The following is a 15,038-nucleotide window of genomic DNA, read 5'->3' as shown; positions in this document are numbered from 1 at the left end:
CTCACTGATCATTCTCCTGAACTTCCTGTGGAAGATCCCACAAAATACTGATTTCTTCCTGACCAGTTTTTCATTCTAGCAGTGATCTTTGAGTGAAATGTTTAATTAATCTCCACCTAAATACTGGTTAAAAAGTGCTATTTCGATGGAGGCAGAAAAAACTACTGAAATATCTGAGCTTGGCTGCTAAACAACATGATCTCACTTAATTCCTTAAAGTAACTATCCACGTCACCTAAGAGGGTATGGCAAAGATTTATTCTATTAAAGGTTATTCTTTCAGCAGTGAAGTGATTCAATGTGATTTTCTTCTGGCCATATGAGCTATGATAGCAAGGCAGCGATCTCCTGTCAGCAGTGTGCCCAGCATCAGAGCAATCCCCGTCCTGCAAGAAGGTATGTGACCTACTCAGGGTTGATTCCCACCCCCCACCCCCCCCCACTTCTGTGTGTGCTTTTTTTTTTTTAAAAAAAATCTTCCTCCTTTTTTTTTTCTCTTTTTTTTTTTTGTTTTGGCAGACGTCCTTGAGCATTTGAAACGGATGTGAGAGAGTTTTTAGTCCTCATGCAAAACAACCAACTAAACATAACAGATTACATCAGCTCAGGCTTTTCAATTCCTGGATGGCAGCAGAGTGCTAATCCAACCTTCATCCTGGATTTCATAAACTGAAACAAGGGAGGCTGGCAGGAGCAGCACTGCCGGATTGAGGAAGCTGACGACGGTGCAACATGTGGGCAACACACTTTATAAAGCTCATAAACTTGTAGGCTGATGTGTGCAGCTACCACTTTGGATTCTGTACTGCTGTTTCCCTCAGCAAGAGGCACCAGCAGGCTGAGCACTAAAACCTGCTCTTTGGGACGGAGCATTTACCCCTGCAAGACATGAAGGGCTTCCTGTTTCTCACACTCCTCCTGATGCCCGTGCATGCTGGAACTGCTTGGAGTGCAAAATATGCAGTAGATTGTCCTGAGCCCTGTGACAGTAACGCATGCAAAAGTACCTTCCGCTGTAAGCGAACGGTGCTGGATGACTGTGGCTGCTGCAGAGTCTGTGCAGCTGCTCTGGGGGAGACTTGCTATCGTACAGTCTCGGGTATGGATGGTGTCAAGTGTGGCCCTGGGCTGAAGTGCCAGTTTTACACTGAGGAGGATGACTTTGGTGATGAATTTGGTATCTGCAAAGGTAACAGTATTCACTTTGCATGCACCCACTGTGGTGATTTGACAGAAACCTACCTGTGAGCTTGCCTCCTGCTTGAAAGGTCTAAAGTGGGATTTTTCTGGAAAGTAAAAAATAGCTGCTGGTATTAGAAAGTGTTAGAGGTAGAGGGGCAGGGTTATTAATGCGAGAATATTGTTTAGACTTGGGGACATGTGTGAGGAAACAGAGTGTGCTCAGAGATAAGATTTTTGACTGGAACTTGGGAGACCCAGGCACTAGTCCTGATGTTTCCACTGATTTGGTGGGTGGCTTTCTTTAAATTGCAAAGACTTTAATCCTGCAAGTCCAACCTTGCTACAGGGTTCCTACCCCTGCTGCATTCTCTGTGGGTGATGTTCCCTCTGGCACTGCCAGCTGCATGCCCAGGGACCAGGTGCTCACTCTGAGGTCTGGGAGATGGAGATAACCAGCACTGCCTGAGTTCCTCGGGGACATTGCTGTGTTTAATTTAGTCCTGCTGTTGAGAGGCTCAACTACCCTAGGGTCAGGGGAGGCAAACAGTGACCCTCCTCCCTGAAAGATGGGAATAACAGAACAGAAACTGACTGTGAGATGTGCAGCCAGCCACTGCTTTCATCTTATTCCAGGTATGCTGCATGCTAAATTCTTTAGTCAGAGACTAAAATGGTGGTTTTCGTTTAAGATCTATTGTCGCTCCATGCAACATCCAGAATATTTAAAAGGAGAGGAGGTATTATGCTAATAAGTATGATGATAATTTTAAAAAATAAACTATTTTTTAAAAAGAGTTCGCAAAGCATGAATGCAGTGGGTTTTCCTGTGTTTGTGTGCCACTTCAGTAAGTAAATACAGATAAGCCTTAGAATAACTTCTTTAAAAGGGGAGATGTCTTGGCAGTTAAATAACAGGAGTATTAGTAAACTCAGTTAAAGTAATGCCTTAGGACCAGATGCTGCAGAAATCATTCAGGCTGACTCACATATAGAACACACTTACAGTATTTAAAAACACAGTTTCTAAAACCAAATTCATGTGTATGGTTGAGTGTCAAACCCAAATACTAATTTTAGTTCTTAAGACTAGAACTTAGGCATAAAGATCATATTTTTTGTGCATTCATGAGAAAAGTATGTTACTGAGATAGTTGGTTGATCTTCAGTTTATTAAAAGTTACCACAGTGCAAGACCCTGCCTATAATTCTTTTAACAGTTCCTTGGATTTAGTATATACTTTTCAGTTTCCTTACAGGAATTTCTTTGCAATAGTACACTTTGAATAGGAAAAAAGAAATATTGAGGGACATGAGATCTGAATCCCCATAGCTGAATCTTGGATACTCTGGAGAAAATACAAAGTAAAATGTTTGGGGTTTTCTTTCATTCAGTCAGTGGAAAAACTCTTATAAATTTCAATAAAACCATATCTTGACTTAGAATTGTAAATTTGTCTTTAAATCTTATATTCCCCATATATTTATTTGTACTAAATATTATAGATATAATTTTTAATTATTTTTTTTTTACCTAAGCTCTGAGGTAGCACAACCTTTCTCTGTACATATGAGAATTTGATTAGGCAAAGTATTGGGCCAAGTATTATTATTTTATATATGCATTTACAGCTATGATACCAGGTCATTCACTCATTTTAAGAATTTCTATGTTTGTAGTAAATGATAGACTCAGGATAGCTAAATTCTCTCTAGCTTCCTGCAAATATTTTACTTTGACGTTCTGAAAAGTTGATCTGAACTCTCTGTTCTTAAATTTCTTTTTTTCTAAAATGGGTAGTATATGTTTCAGAACAATTTTTGGTTACTTTTATTACTATAAGAGTGCATCACATTATTGTCAATAACAATGTCATTCTTGTCCAAAACAGACTAAAGGAATACTAGTGCTCTTGCTTCCCTTAAATCACTGGGAGCTATTAGCAACACATTTAGGAGCAGGCTACTGCCAAACAAAACCTTCTAGTTGTAAAATTGACTCAGACCTGAGTGTCATCAAATATGAAGAGCAGCATCAATGCCAGGATTTTTCCACACAGAGCCAAGTGCTTTGGGCTCAGTCTTGTTACCATGTTGTTGCGCACAGCTTTACATCCCAGCTCTCCAGGCTGAGTACCTGCAGCAGGCAGATTGATGCTCCATGTAGTGTGAGCTCTTCACTTGTCTGCCAGGGAGGATGTGCACACAAAACTTGTTTCACTTCAGCAGGATTATGGTTTAGTTTTATGTGATCAAGCAGCAGCTCAAAGAGTGTCCTTCTTGGGAAGGGGTGTATGTTGAAGCTCAATATGGTTTTCCAAGTTGGAGGGATTCACTGTGTAGTCAGTTTAAAGGAACTGGTTGATTTTCTAGGGCTTTTCCTTTATAAAACATACCTGTTATATTTGCAGAGAATTGTAAAATTTTGGTTTCACTTTAGGGCATTAGACTGTTTTTCAGATTGCCCAGGCTGCATAGGAAAACTAAATATTTGCACTGACTTAAGAGGACTGGACAAACTGAGAAGGACAACCCTATTGCAAGGTGATACATGCACAGAAACTATGTTTGGATCAGGAGGCCCCAGAGCTGAAAGTGGGAGACAAAATGAGGGAGAGGTATCATTTTTGCATATTATGGTCACCTTTCTTAAGGTTTTTATGGAAGCCTGGGCTAGATGGTTCCTTGGTGCAGCCCTTTACTGGTCATTCATCCGTGCTTAGGAGGTGAATCCAAAACTCTCTAGATCTTGCCATTTAAGGTGACCATGTAGCCTGTGTTGGTAAGGATAGTCTGAACATAAAGACCTTTCTCCTGGGATATCTCAAACTTCTCTTGGGAATGATCTCACGTTTGGGGGTTTGGAAAGGACATGTTGGACATGGATTTTTCTTGGCTCCATCTTTTCAGCAATGGTCCTGGGATGGTACCCTCTTCAACAGCAAGGCAAAGGAAGACAAGAGCTGTGATCCCTAGTTTAAACTCTGGGAAGTTATGCAATCCAACAAGCGATATGTGTCAGCTACGGGACAGGGCAAATCCCCCGTATCTGACTTAATTTTCTTTGGAAAACATTCAGTCCCATCTTAGCAGCTGTTCTTTGGTGCTTCTCCACAAGCTTGCTCAAGGATGGGAGGTTTGAACTGGGGCTTTGACCATTGCAGTACAACCAAGGAGTCGTCCCAGTGCCACTGATCCCTTCGAGGATACTCAGGGTATGGCTGGAGACATAAGTGAGCTCCTGCCTGTCTGCCATGGTAAAACAGACCTTTGCTGTCTGAGAAGCTGTTGGATAGAAGAAGGCTCTTCCCCAGGAGCCAGTAGCATCTACAGACAGAGAGTGCATTTGCTGGATAGCTCCTCAGGGTCAGGTTGCATCCTCCACCCAGAGAGAAGGCAGAGGCCCTGGCAACAGTAGTCCAGTACCAGCAACAGATTGCAGCTCTAAGTCATGACAGTTACATAAGTCAGATAATACCATGCCCAAGAGTAAATTCAGGGACTTTCTGGAGTCATCTTCATTTCTAATTCTTAATTTCTAAATCCAATGCTAGTCCAATTTTGACTGCATCCTCTATTATTATGTACTTATATATTGTATATTGCTTTTAACTTGAATTTTAATACTAAGAGTGTTTCAGAGAAGGATTACTCATAGGACGTTTTTTAAATAAGTTAGAGGAAACAAAATTATTTATATAATGTGTGTCAAGGTTAGTTAATACTGGAAAATACTTGTAAAAAGCAGTCAGCATGCTGAAATCTTGTAGCTAGGGTTTAGCTGACCTCCACTCAAAGGTTTTCCACTTTCAAGGACATAAGCAGGCCAGCTATCAACACAGCTGCTGACTTGGATCACTGAGAACCACTTTGCTATAATTTTTTTTCCAGAGTGTCCCTATGGTAGCTATGGAATGGAATGCAGGAAAACATGCAACTGTCCTTCTGGCATCTGTGACAGAGTAACAGGGAAGTGTTTGAAGTTCCCATTTTTTCAACTGTCTGCTTCAAAGCCTCCCAATCGACGAAAAATAATTTCACACGCAGGTAAGACTTTGTGGGGCAGTTGATTTTAGCAGAAAACATCTTGTCCATGATCTACTACCATGCTGTGTATGCTGTGTGTGAGTGATGCGTACTTTGGTGGAGCTGTGCAAAACACTCACAGCACAAGGTACGTTAATTTTTCTTATTGGCAGCTCACTTAACATGTGGCAAGGACTTAGATCATCTGTGACACATCATAAAAACATTTTGGAATCTTAAACATGGGCAAAATACTTTGTAGCTCTTGCATGTGTCAACACTACAACATCATCTGTGCAATTGGAGGCTAGGGTTTGCATTAGTCAGTTCAGACGTGATAACGTAGCTGTTTTGTGTAGAATAGTATTTCACTACATTGTATTTGCTACTGCTAGCTAACATGGTAAAACCAACATTTTTCTTCCCCCATGAAGACAGAACTTTATATGTTTTCAGTTGTCAGTGAACAGTTTTATGAAAAGTTCTATTGTAGTCATTTGTCACAGTATCTCTGGAATAAGTTCTTACCTTTACAATTATGTTTGAAGCTTCTAACAGATCTTTCCAGAATTTAAAAAAAAAAAAAAAAAAAAAGAAAAAAAAAAGAAAAGAAAAAGGAATGTGAGAAACTAAAGTGATTTTGAGGTGGGGAGGAAAGATCACTGATGTGTTTAGATCTGGCATTAAAAATTTTCCCCTTATTTTCCACCTGATGATACTGAGGTATGTTTGACTGAATAATGTTTACTTCAAATATAAACACAAACCAAAGTCAACACAAATGTGAAGAGAAGTTAAAAAAAAAATTAAAAAATCAGAGACTTAATCCTAGAACTATTGGGAGATTTATAAGACTTCACCCAAAGGTCTTTGGATTTTATTTCTTTTCCAACTGCAGTTTGTGTGCCTTATTTTTACTCCTGTTATATTAAGCTAGCTAAAGTTTGCTGCCTTAATACATGATTTATCTTTCCCCCCTTCTCTGTTTAGAGAAAGTTAGAAGGAAGCAAACTTTCTCAACTTACGCTTATATCACATTTAAAATCATATTTGTCTGTATCTAGCCCATATTTGAAATCTTCCCAGGCAGCCTTATTTTCATTGGTTCCTCCTCCCCTTCCCTCTTTCGCCCTTGCCTTTGGTCCCAAACCACCTGCTGCCCCTAAATTTAACAGCTTGTCTGATCACAGCCATGATGAGATATTTACCACATAGAAACAAAGATTGGTTTTTACACCTGCAAAGGTTTCATACTGACTTCTGTCCTTCCAGAGGTCACTGGAAGCAGACAGAAGACACTGGGTGGTACTCCATGGGGTGGTCACACAGAGTTTCATTTAATAATGGCCTTCAGAGGTAGCTAAGGCATCTATGAGATGTTCACTGTATTAAAACAACTGCAAATGCTTCTGTATTTTAAACAGGTAAGTTTCTGACCCATATGTTTTATAAAAACATTATGGGTACACATATCCTAGTAAAATGAAAGGTGTCAGAGTGTGTTCTTGTGCATTGCAATTTGACCCCTGCAGAGTCAAACAGTAGGGCAACTGATGGCATGCTTTGTCCCAGCCCAGCTAGCTGTGCCAAACAACCTCAGCCACAGCTCAGGAATCAGGCTCAGCCAGAGACTGTTTCCAGTTGACAAACTAGATATCATTTTATCCTATTTTTGGAGAGTGAGAGAGTTTCGCAGCATGCACCAGGCTATTCCATGCTAGCTGGTTGTACTCAGAGAATAGCTCCAGGTGTTTAATTTGCTGCTGTAGCTATTGAGGATACGTTGCTTAGTCCCGTGTCACACTGGAGCAAGTGTTACAGTCAGAACTGGAAACTGAAGTCACATCATCAGCCTCATGCTTAAACTATTAGAAAACACATCTGACTTATGTCTTAATTTGGCAGAAATTTTGCAACTAGATAATTGGAGGCATTTAGGGAGATATCTGCAAATTTGCCAGGTAAGGTTTTTCTGAAGTATTCCAAAAAAGAGGGACATTGCTGAACAATATTTTAATGCTCTTATGTTTGTGAAATCCACCTTTATTTTTGTATCTTTTCAGACAATGACATGGCATCAGGGGATGGAAATTCTGTAAAAGAGGAATTTGTTAAAGAGAAAGCTATTCGCCCTCCGATAATGAAATGGCTAAATCCTCGCTGATACTTGCTTACACTTGTAAGACTTTCAAGTGAATGCATTTCTCACAGATTAATGAATATGCAACAACACACTTTAAGAACAAAGTAGATCTATAGCATATGAAAATGTAATCTCTGAAGGTCAATTGTGATCTGTTTTTAATGAGAAAAATGTTTACTTTAAAATAGACTGTACAGTGTATATGATTTTTGATATTTGTTTTGATAAGTATTTGAACAGAAACATATTGTGGATTCTTGAATGTATAGTAAAACTGAAAACCCAACATGATCATTTAAATAATGCCAGAGGCCAACTCCTACAGCCTGAGGCTGGGAAAGCTCTCACTGAAATCAGGGGACAGTTTGGGTGAGTGATACTATTGACATGGAGCCAATATGAAAGAAACAAATCCCAGGACAGAAAGCAACATCTCTGAATCTCAATAATAATAACATGGGAGAACAACAGTGTGATTAAATTAACCAACATTAGTTGCTAGTAATTTTCTGGGTTTTGGAAGCTTGGTGACAATTACTTGGAGATAAATATGCCTTTCTTCAGTGAGAATAGACCCAGCACTTCAGTTTATACATTATGAATAACTTAGGCAAAACACTGCAGACATATATTGTATTTAGGTGGATTTCTGAAGCTAAATTTTGTACAGAGAAACAGCAGATTGGTAAATTCTACTGATTTGTAAAAGGGGATCTGAAACAAAAGAAGCTGCTTACCATTATTTAAATATATATGTTTCTATAAACCAACTAACTGGTGCCATTAAGATGACATCTGCATTTTTTGGAGAAGAGTGGGTCCAATGCAAGAGGTCAGCAAATGGACCTTTATACTTTCCACCTTGATTGTCAGCTACAGCCCAGATCTGATTCACAAGGAGTTGATTTGATCCAGTGTAGGGAAGACTTAGACCCTCAACAAGTAGTAGTTCAGCCAAGACTACAGTATTTTGGTATCCAGTACTTCGTGTCTCAATTGCATGAGCAAGCTGTCCTGTTTCAGCCAGGAGAATAACTTATATGTGTTAGTGTGTTGCAGAATTGGCAGTCCCTCATTCAGTTCAAACAGGATGGATGATATATGTGTAAGTCGAAAATCACCACTGAGGTGGATTTGCTAATATGTCTGGAAACAACCAGGTACTCAGATAATAGAAATTGGTGTAGCTGTGTCAATGAACCTGGATTGTGTGAGTTTAGAAATTGCTTTGAAACGCAGAGCACTCCCACTGGAAATCTGGCTTGAATTGAATAATTCCTTTGAAATTGGTGTGAGCTTTGACAATGACTTCAGTAAATCAAGGAACACATAGTTCAGCAGTCAAAATTTAGTTCAGGATCTGAAAACATACTTTTAAACTAGGAACAACAGAAACTTTTGAAGAGTTGATCCAAGGCCAACAGCTGTGGAAGCAGGATGCTTTCACCAGGGAAAGCAGAGATGAGTCTTGCTGCTCTACAACAAGAGGATGATGACAACAACAGACATCCAGACATCAGTACAGCAGTGCAGGCTCTCCTGCCATGATAATTGGAGACATGTGAATGTAAATTTCAAAATACCACATATACCACATTTCAACTTGTGTTGAATGTTAGGGTCTGAGAGGGAGCAATTTTATCTTGGGCTATTTACAAGCAAGTGTATTGATTCTCATTTACTGATATCAAAAGTAATTTTTTTTTTGATTTCAGTGAGAGCAGGATCAAATCCACAGTCCTTGAGCAGATGATGACAATTATTTAAAGAACATAGTAAATATTGCATACATTATTAATATTTTGCAAGTGTCATAAATGACATTATGAGTTCTTGAATGTAAATCTAATAAGCTGGTTGGTTTTAAAAAACGTAAGATTATTATTGTTCAATTAAAAAAAACAACTGAAAGCATCACTGTCTATTGTGTTGATCTATTGATGATAGAGTAAGACTGATGGTGATGGTACAGCCACAGTGCATGCAGATTAGGCACAGTTTTGCTCCCAAATCCACAGAAACACTTTCACAATGGTTGCATCTATTTCAGCAAATTTGCTGGGGACTATTCACCATTGCTGAAGCTGAGTGGTGGTCCACAATGACTTGTGTCCATACCTTTCAACCACTTTCATCTCCAAAATGAGGTGGCTGGATCCAAGCTGCCTACCAGAGAGATCCACTCCTTGGTCAACCCCAGAACAAGAAGGGTTTGACAGCAGTCCTGCTGGCCTGGCCACCATGATGCCAGGGACCATTTAGCCCTGGAGAAGTGCCTACAACTCCTTTACACTGTTTCATTTACCCTAAAGTAGTAACCTGTGAATCCAGACCTACAAGTCAGGAGAAAGGAGAAGATGGAGAGGGATGCCTTGGAGACAATTTTGGATGATTTCTACACTTTTTCATCAAACTTACAAAATGCTTTTGCATTTCTTCAGCTGCTCCAGTGATAGATTGCTCCACACAGAATAGACTTCAGAGTGAAATTATAGTATAAGCAAATTTTCTCTCTTATCCTTTGAAATGTCTACCTATTGCTACTAGTGACAATAGGACTACACCAGTATTTGAAATAATGCAACCATAGAATCATAGAATAGTTTAGATTGGAAAAGACCTTTAAAATCATTTGAGTTCAACTGTTAACCCAGCACTGCCAAGTCCACCACCATGTCCCCAAATGCTACAACTACATATCTCTTAAATACCTCCAGGGATTGTGACTCCACCAGTTCCCTGGGTAGCCTGGTCGAATGCTTGACAACCCTTTCCACGAAAAAATTTTTCCTAATATACAATCCAAGCCTCCCCTAGCACAGGTTCAGGCCATTTGCTCTTATCCCATCACTTGCTACCCAGGAGAAGAGACTGAACACCACCAGGTCACAATGTCCTTTCAGGTAGCTGTAGAGAGTGACAAGGTCACCCCTGAGCCTCCTCTTCTCCAGGCTAACCAACTCCAGCTCCCTCAGCTCCCTCAGCAGCTCCTCACAGGACTTGTGCTCTAGACCCTTCACCAGCTCTATTGCTCTTGTCTGGACACACTCCAGCATGTCCATGTCTTTCTTGGAGTGAGGGGCCTGAAACTGCACATGGGATTTGAGGTACCCAGTGCCCAGTCAGGGGGACAGTCACTGCCCTGGTTGCACTGGCCACACTATTGCTGATCCAAGCCAGGATGCCACTGGCGTTCTTGCCCACCTGGTTACACTGCTGGATCATGTTCAGCTGCTGTCAACCAACATGCCCAGGTCCTTTTCCACTGGGCAAATTTCCAGCCACTCTGTCCCCAGCCTGTAGCGCTGCCTGGGGTTGTTGTGATCCAAGTGCAGGACTTGGCACTTGGCCTTGTTCAACCTTATATCATTGGCCTCAACCTACCAATCCAGCCTGTCCAGACCCCTCTATAGATCAACACTCCTGCCCTGCACTTCTTGCAGATGGTGCCATCTGTAAACTTACTCATGACATCCTTGCAGTCCTCATGAGTTGTCTGCCCCTTCTTTCAAAAGTCATAAACCCTGTTTTTTTTCTTGAGTTTCAGCTGCAGCTCTTGGTTCAGCCAGGCTGGTATTCTTCCCTTCTGGCTTGTCTTTTGGCACACAGGGGTGTACTGCTCCTGTGCCGCTTCGATTTCTTTCTGAAGGATGTCCAGCCTTCCTGGACTCCTTTGCCCTTGGACATTGCCTCTCGAGGGACACGAAATGAGGTTCATGGAAATAAGGGCTTTTCACCAACCTCTTCTTTACTTTCCATCCTTTCATCTTTCTACCTCTCTGTCTACATCTCTCCTGGTTCTTCACTGTACACTTTAACTCATTTTCCCTACTTAGCAGACGTGGATTTTTTTTAGACTTTTTTCCTTTCTTTACCCAACTCTGTGTTCTAGCCATTCTCTTTGTACCCGACCTTTCGTTCCCACACAAGATTAAAGTTAAATATTGATGTTCTTCTCTCCTGTCATCTACTATCTAAATTAGTTTTTAGTTTATTTTCAATATGACTATATATGGCAAATAGGCCTCATTTCTAGTAGGTAGAAATTATTTTCTCAGCTACTAAGCTGTAAGCTGGTAATATATGCAAAGACTCTTATTTTTTATTTAATGTGCAATTACATTGATGAGAAGTGTTCTGTAACGTAGTTTCTATTTTAGTCTGTATTATAGGGTGTTGCAGTCACCATCACATTTCAAACAATATATCATCAAATGTTTTAGAGTGGTGTCCGAAATACACAGAATAGAGAAGCCTGAAATATATTCAGATATATTTCACCCACAATTCAAATAATGTCATAAATATATTTCCAGCGTAGATTGACTTTTAATGAAAAACAGCCTTATCAACACCAGCTGTGCAAAATATCTTCAACATACTTTAATGTCTGATTTTGTTATATAAAACATTCAAACTAATATTGTGAGATGTATCACTACCTAATCACTAGAGTGTAATTAACAATATAAATTTGCCACTCTGATCTGCTGGACATAGATATTGAAGCAAACATACCAAAGTATATATTTTACATTAAAATAAATGTATTATCACCTCTGTACATGCTTGGTATCTATTTAAATGGACTGTCAGGTCACAACAGTGCTTTGAAAATATTTCCTGACACCTGCAAAATTGGTAAATATTTCCTGGTTTTGTTGCGTCTGCCGAAAATAGGAATTTTGCAAGTTGGACTGATAATTTGACAGGCACCACAATCTCCACTTTGTCTTAATGTAGTTTCTATTGGTGTTCATAAGTGTCCAAGGAAACTGGGGCTGAAAGATCAGTACATTCCGGCTTTTTTGTTCTTCCAAAATAGGCACCATCTATCTCTTGGGTGGTCACAGACCACGCACAACTTCGATGTGTGGCTTAATTTTTGCAGAATGCATGAATTTAGCAATCTAATAGATGTTAATACAGCAAGACCTCTGAATGCTGAAGTATTCCCACCCATCCTCTGCAGCAGCTGCCAGTGACCCCTGTGCATGTGCTGGGTGCCTCAGCTGTGTTTGGGTGGTTGTGTTGCATCCACGCCTGGAGAGCCTGGCTTCATTGCAGATGCTGGCTGGGATCCAGCCACAGTCCTGGCACCCCCATATCCCCTGCACTGCCTTCCTGCAGGATTCTCAGAACCCGCAAAATGCTCTGTATAAAAAAATTTGTGTTTGGATGAAGAAAAAGATAGAGATTTCCTTAACTTTATTAGGATGTGATGCTCCTGATCCTCCCTGATCCCCTCCCATACACTGAGCTTCCAAAGTGGCTGCACCTCAGATTCCTGTGCTAGCTCCCTTCCTCCTTTCGAAGGCTATTAAGTAAAAATTCAACTGAAATTAAGGGCAACAGTTGATTATGTATGACCCTATCTTCACCATTCTAAGGAGACACAGATTAATTTTTCATGAAATGACATAACTGATGCAGTCTTTCTGCTCTGCAAACACTGAGCCTAATAAAAGTGTTATTTGATAAACTGGGACAACTGAAATCCTATGAATATTACTTGAAAATATCTTTCTTCCTCACATGAGAAACATCTATTTTTGAAGAACAAATAATGGATTGGAATGCCATTGAAATCCAAACACAATATTAGTATGTTCCTGAAAAAAGAAAGGTACAATGCTGGGGGAGAATGCACCAGAGCCCTTGCAGCTGTGTCACACTTTCCTGTTTGTTATTTTTAGTTTTCCATTCATGGTCTTTATTTTGGGCTTTACTTTGCTTCCTATGCAGCTTCCCCTTAACTCCTGTATAGTTCTATCTTACATATTTGAGGCATTTGGCTCTCTTTTTTTTTTTTTTCTTTAAAGGAAATCCAAGCAATGCTGTCCAGCTTCAGAAACTCATGTTTCTCTTGGTAGTGGTTGAGTTCTTGCTTTTCTAAAGGCATTTAGGAAATTTATGTTGCTAGTTTTCAGCTTTTAACATACTCAGGTTCCATAAGCATAAGAAGCATAAGCACAAGCAGCACATAAGGAAAGCTCAAGTTTGTTCTACAGTATGTCCTGGTCTTTGTATCTAAAAATCACCAATATCCAGTCCCACATTAAAATTCCAGGATGGCATTCAATAAAAAAAAGTACATAAATGGGCTCTGGTGAAACATTAAATTCTAAAGAAGTTTTGTAGGTTTTCCCCCTTTATATATTGTAGAGCCATATAACTGATCTGCAGAACAGAGAATGTTATCATCTCTTAAAGACATACCACAAATATCACATTACTGAACACTTCAATAACAGCCTAGGACCTATCTGCACAGAACCGGTTATGAACCTCAGCTGATGTTTAAAAAAATACAAAGTTTTTTGGGGAAAAGTTTTGTTTACCTCACAACAAATTTCATTATAGGGGAATGCACTTCATTGCAGATGTGCACTCAGAGACTCGGAATTCAGCAGCTACATGCTCAGTGCAAGAGGTGCTGTTAAAAACCTCAAAACTGAATCCCTTAGCACATTGAAATTGATTTCATGATTTCTTGGGACATGGCTCCCAACTGAGACTGAGAGTTTGGGGCTGGTAGTATGAATACTACCTGACAGAAAGTACAAAACCAGAGGACACAGCAAAGGAGGGTGAACAGTGAAAGTATGCTCTACTCCTTACTTTACAAAATCTCCTCAAACTGCTGAAATTTGGCTGCTAGCATGTCAAGCAACAACATCTGGCTCCCTCTGGCCAGCATGAGGGCTGGCACTGCCAACCACAGCACCTTAACACCACCACACCTGGCTTAACATCCATAAAGCAATGTTTGATGAAAACAATGCACAAATGCCCTGAGCATTAATTAAATTAATAAAGTAGATATAAATTAAATAATTACCAAGGCAGCTGTGGTGGTTTGACCCCGGCTGGAGGCCAGGTACCCACCAAAGCTCCTGTCCGCAACTGGACAGCAGAGAGAAAATATAATAAAAGGCTCATGAGTTGAGGTAAGGACAGAGAAAGGTCAGTCACCGATTACTGTCATGGGCAAACCAGATTTGACTCAGGGAAATTAATAGAATTAATTACCAATCAAAAGCAGAGCAGGATAATGAGATGCAAACCAAACCTTAAAAAAAACACCTTCCCCTCACCCCTCTCTCCTTCCCAGGGCGCTGCCTCCTCCCCCAGCAGCACAGGGAGACAGGGAATGAGGGTTACAGTCAGTTCATCACACGTTGTTCCTGCCATTGCTCAGAGAGGGGAGTTCTTCCCCTGCTCCAGCATGGGCCACTCCCATGGGACACAGTTCTCCATGAACTTCTCCAGCCTGAGTCCTTCCCACAGGCTACAGTTCTTCATGAACTGCTCCAGTGTGGGTCCCTTTCCATGGGGTACAGTCCTTCAAGAACAGCTGGCTCCTGTATGGGTCCCACACAGGGTCACAAGTCCTATTGGGAAACCTGCTTCAGCATGGGCTCCTCTCTCCTCAGGTCCCTGCCAGGAGCTACTCCAGCATAGGTTTCCCACAGGTTCACAGCCCTCATTCGGGTATCCGCCTACTCCAGTGTGGGTCTGCTCCATGGCCTGCAGGTGGATCTCTGCACCCTGGTTTACTTCCATAGGCTGCAGGGGCACAGCTGCCTCACCATGGTCTTCCCCATGGGCTGCAGGGGAATCTCAGCTCCAGCACCGGAAGTATCTCTTCGTTGGCCTACGTGTCTGCATTGTTGTTCCTCTCACAAAT

General features: G+C 40.8%; 1 protein-coding gene across 1 annotated transcript; it reads left to right on the top strand.

The window, feature by feature from the left end:
• The first annotated feature begins 331 nt into the window (after positions 1-331).
• ESM1 (endothelial cell specific molecule 1) lies at positions 332-9,245 on the top strand. The gene is made up of 4 exons (XM_027635057.1): positions 332-396; positions 520-1,189; positions 5,071-5,226; positions 7,269-9,245. The coding sequence occupies exons 2-4, from the start codon at positions 889-891 to the stop codon at positions 7,367-7,369; spliced, it is 558 nt and encodes a 185-aa protein (XP_027490858.1). The 5' UTR covers positions 332-396; positions 520-888; the 3' UTR covers positions 7,370-9,245.
• The last annotated feature ends 5,793 nt before the right edge of the window (positions 9,246-15,038 follow it).

The sequence above is a fragment of the Corapipo altera genome, unplaced genomic scaffold (assembly GCF_003945725.1).
Source record: "Corapipo altera isolate COAL_440 unplaced genomic scaffold, ASM394572v1 61411, whole genome shotgun sequence".
In the NCBI taxonomy this organism is placed as follows: Eukaryota; Metazoa; Chordata; class Aves; order Passeriformes; family Pipridae; genus Corapipo; species Corapipo altera.
Note: the sequence above shows the minus strand (reverse complement) of the source record. Positions and strands in the feature narration are given on the sequence as shown.

What these genes read in the sequence shown, in the direction of transcription:
- ESM1 (XM_027635057.1), top strand. Translation starts at nt 889, where the DNA reads ATGAAGGGCTTCCTGTTTCTCACACTCCTCCTGATGCCCGTGCATGCT. An exon ending in TGAATTTGGTATCTGCAAAG is followed by an intron (nt 1,190 to 5,070) that starts GTAACAGTATTC and finishes TTTTTTTTCCAG; the next exon opens with AGTGTCCCTATGGTAGCTAT. An exon ending in AAAAATAATTTCACACGCAG is followed by an intron (nt 5,227 to 7,268) that starts GTAAGACTTTGT and finishes GTATCTTTTCAG; the next exon opens with ACAATGACATGGCATCAGGG.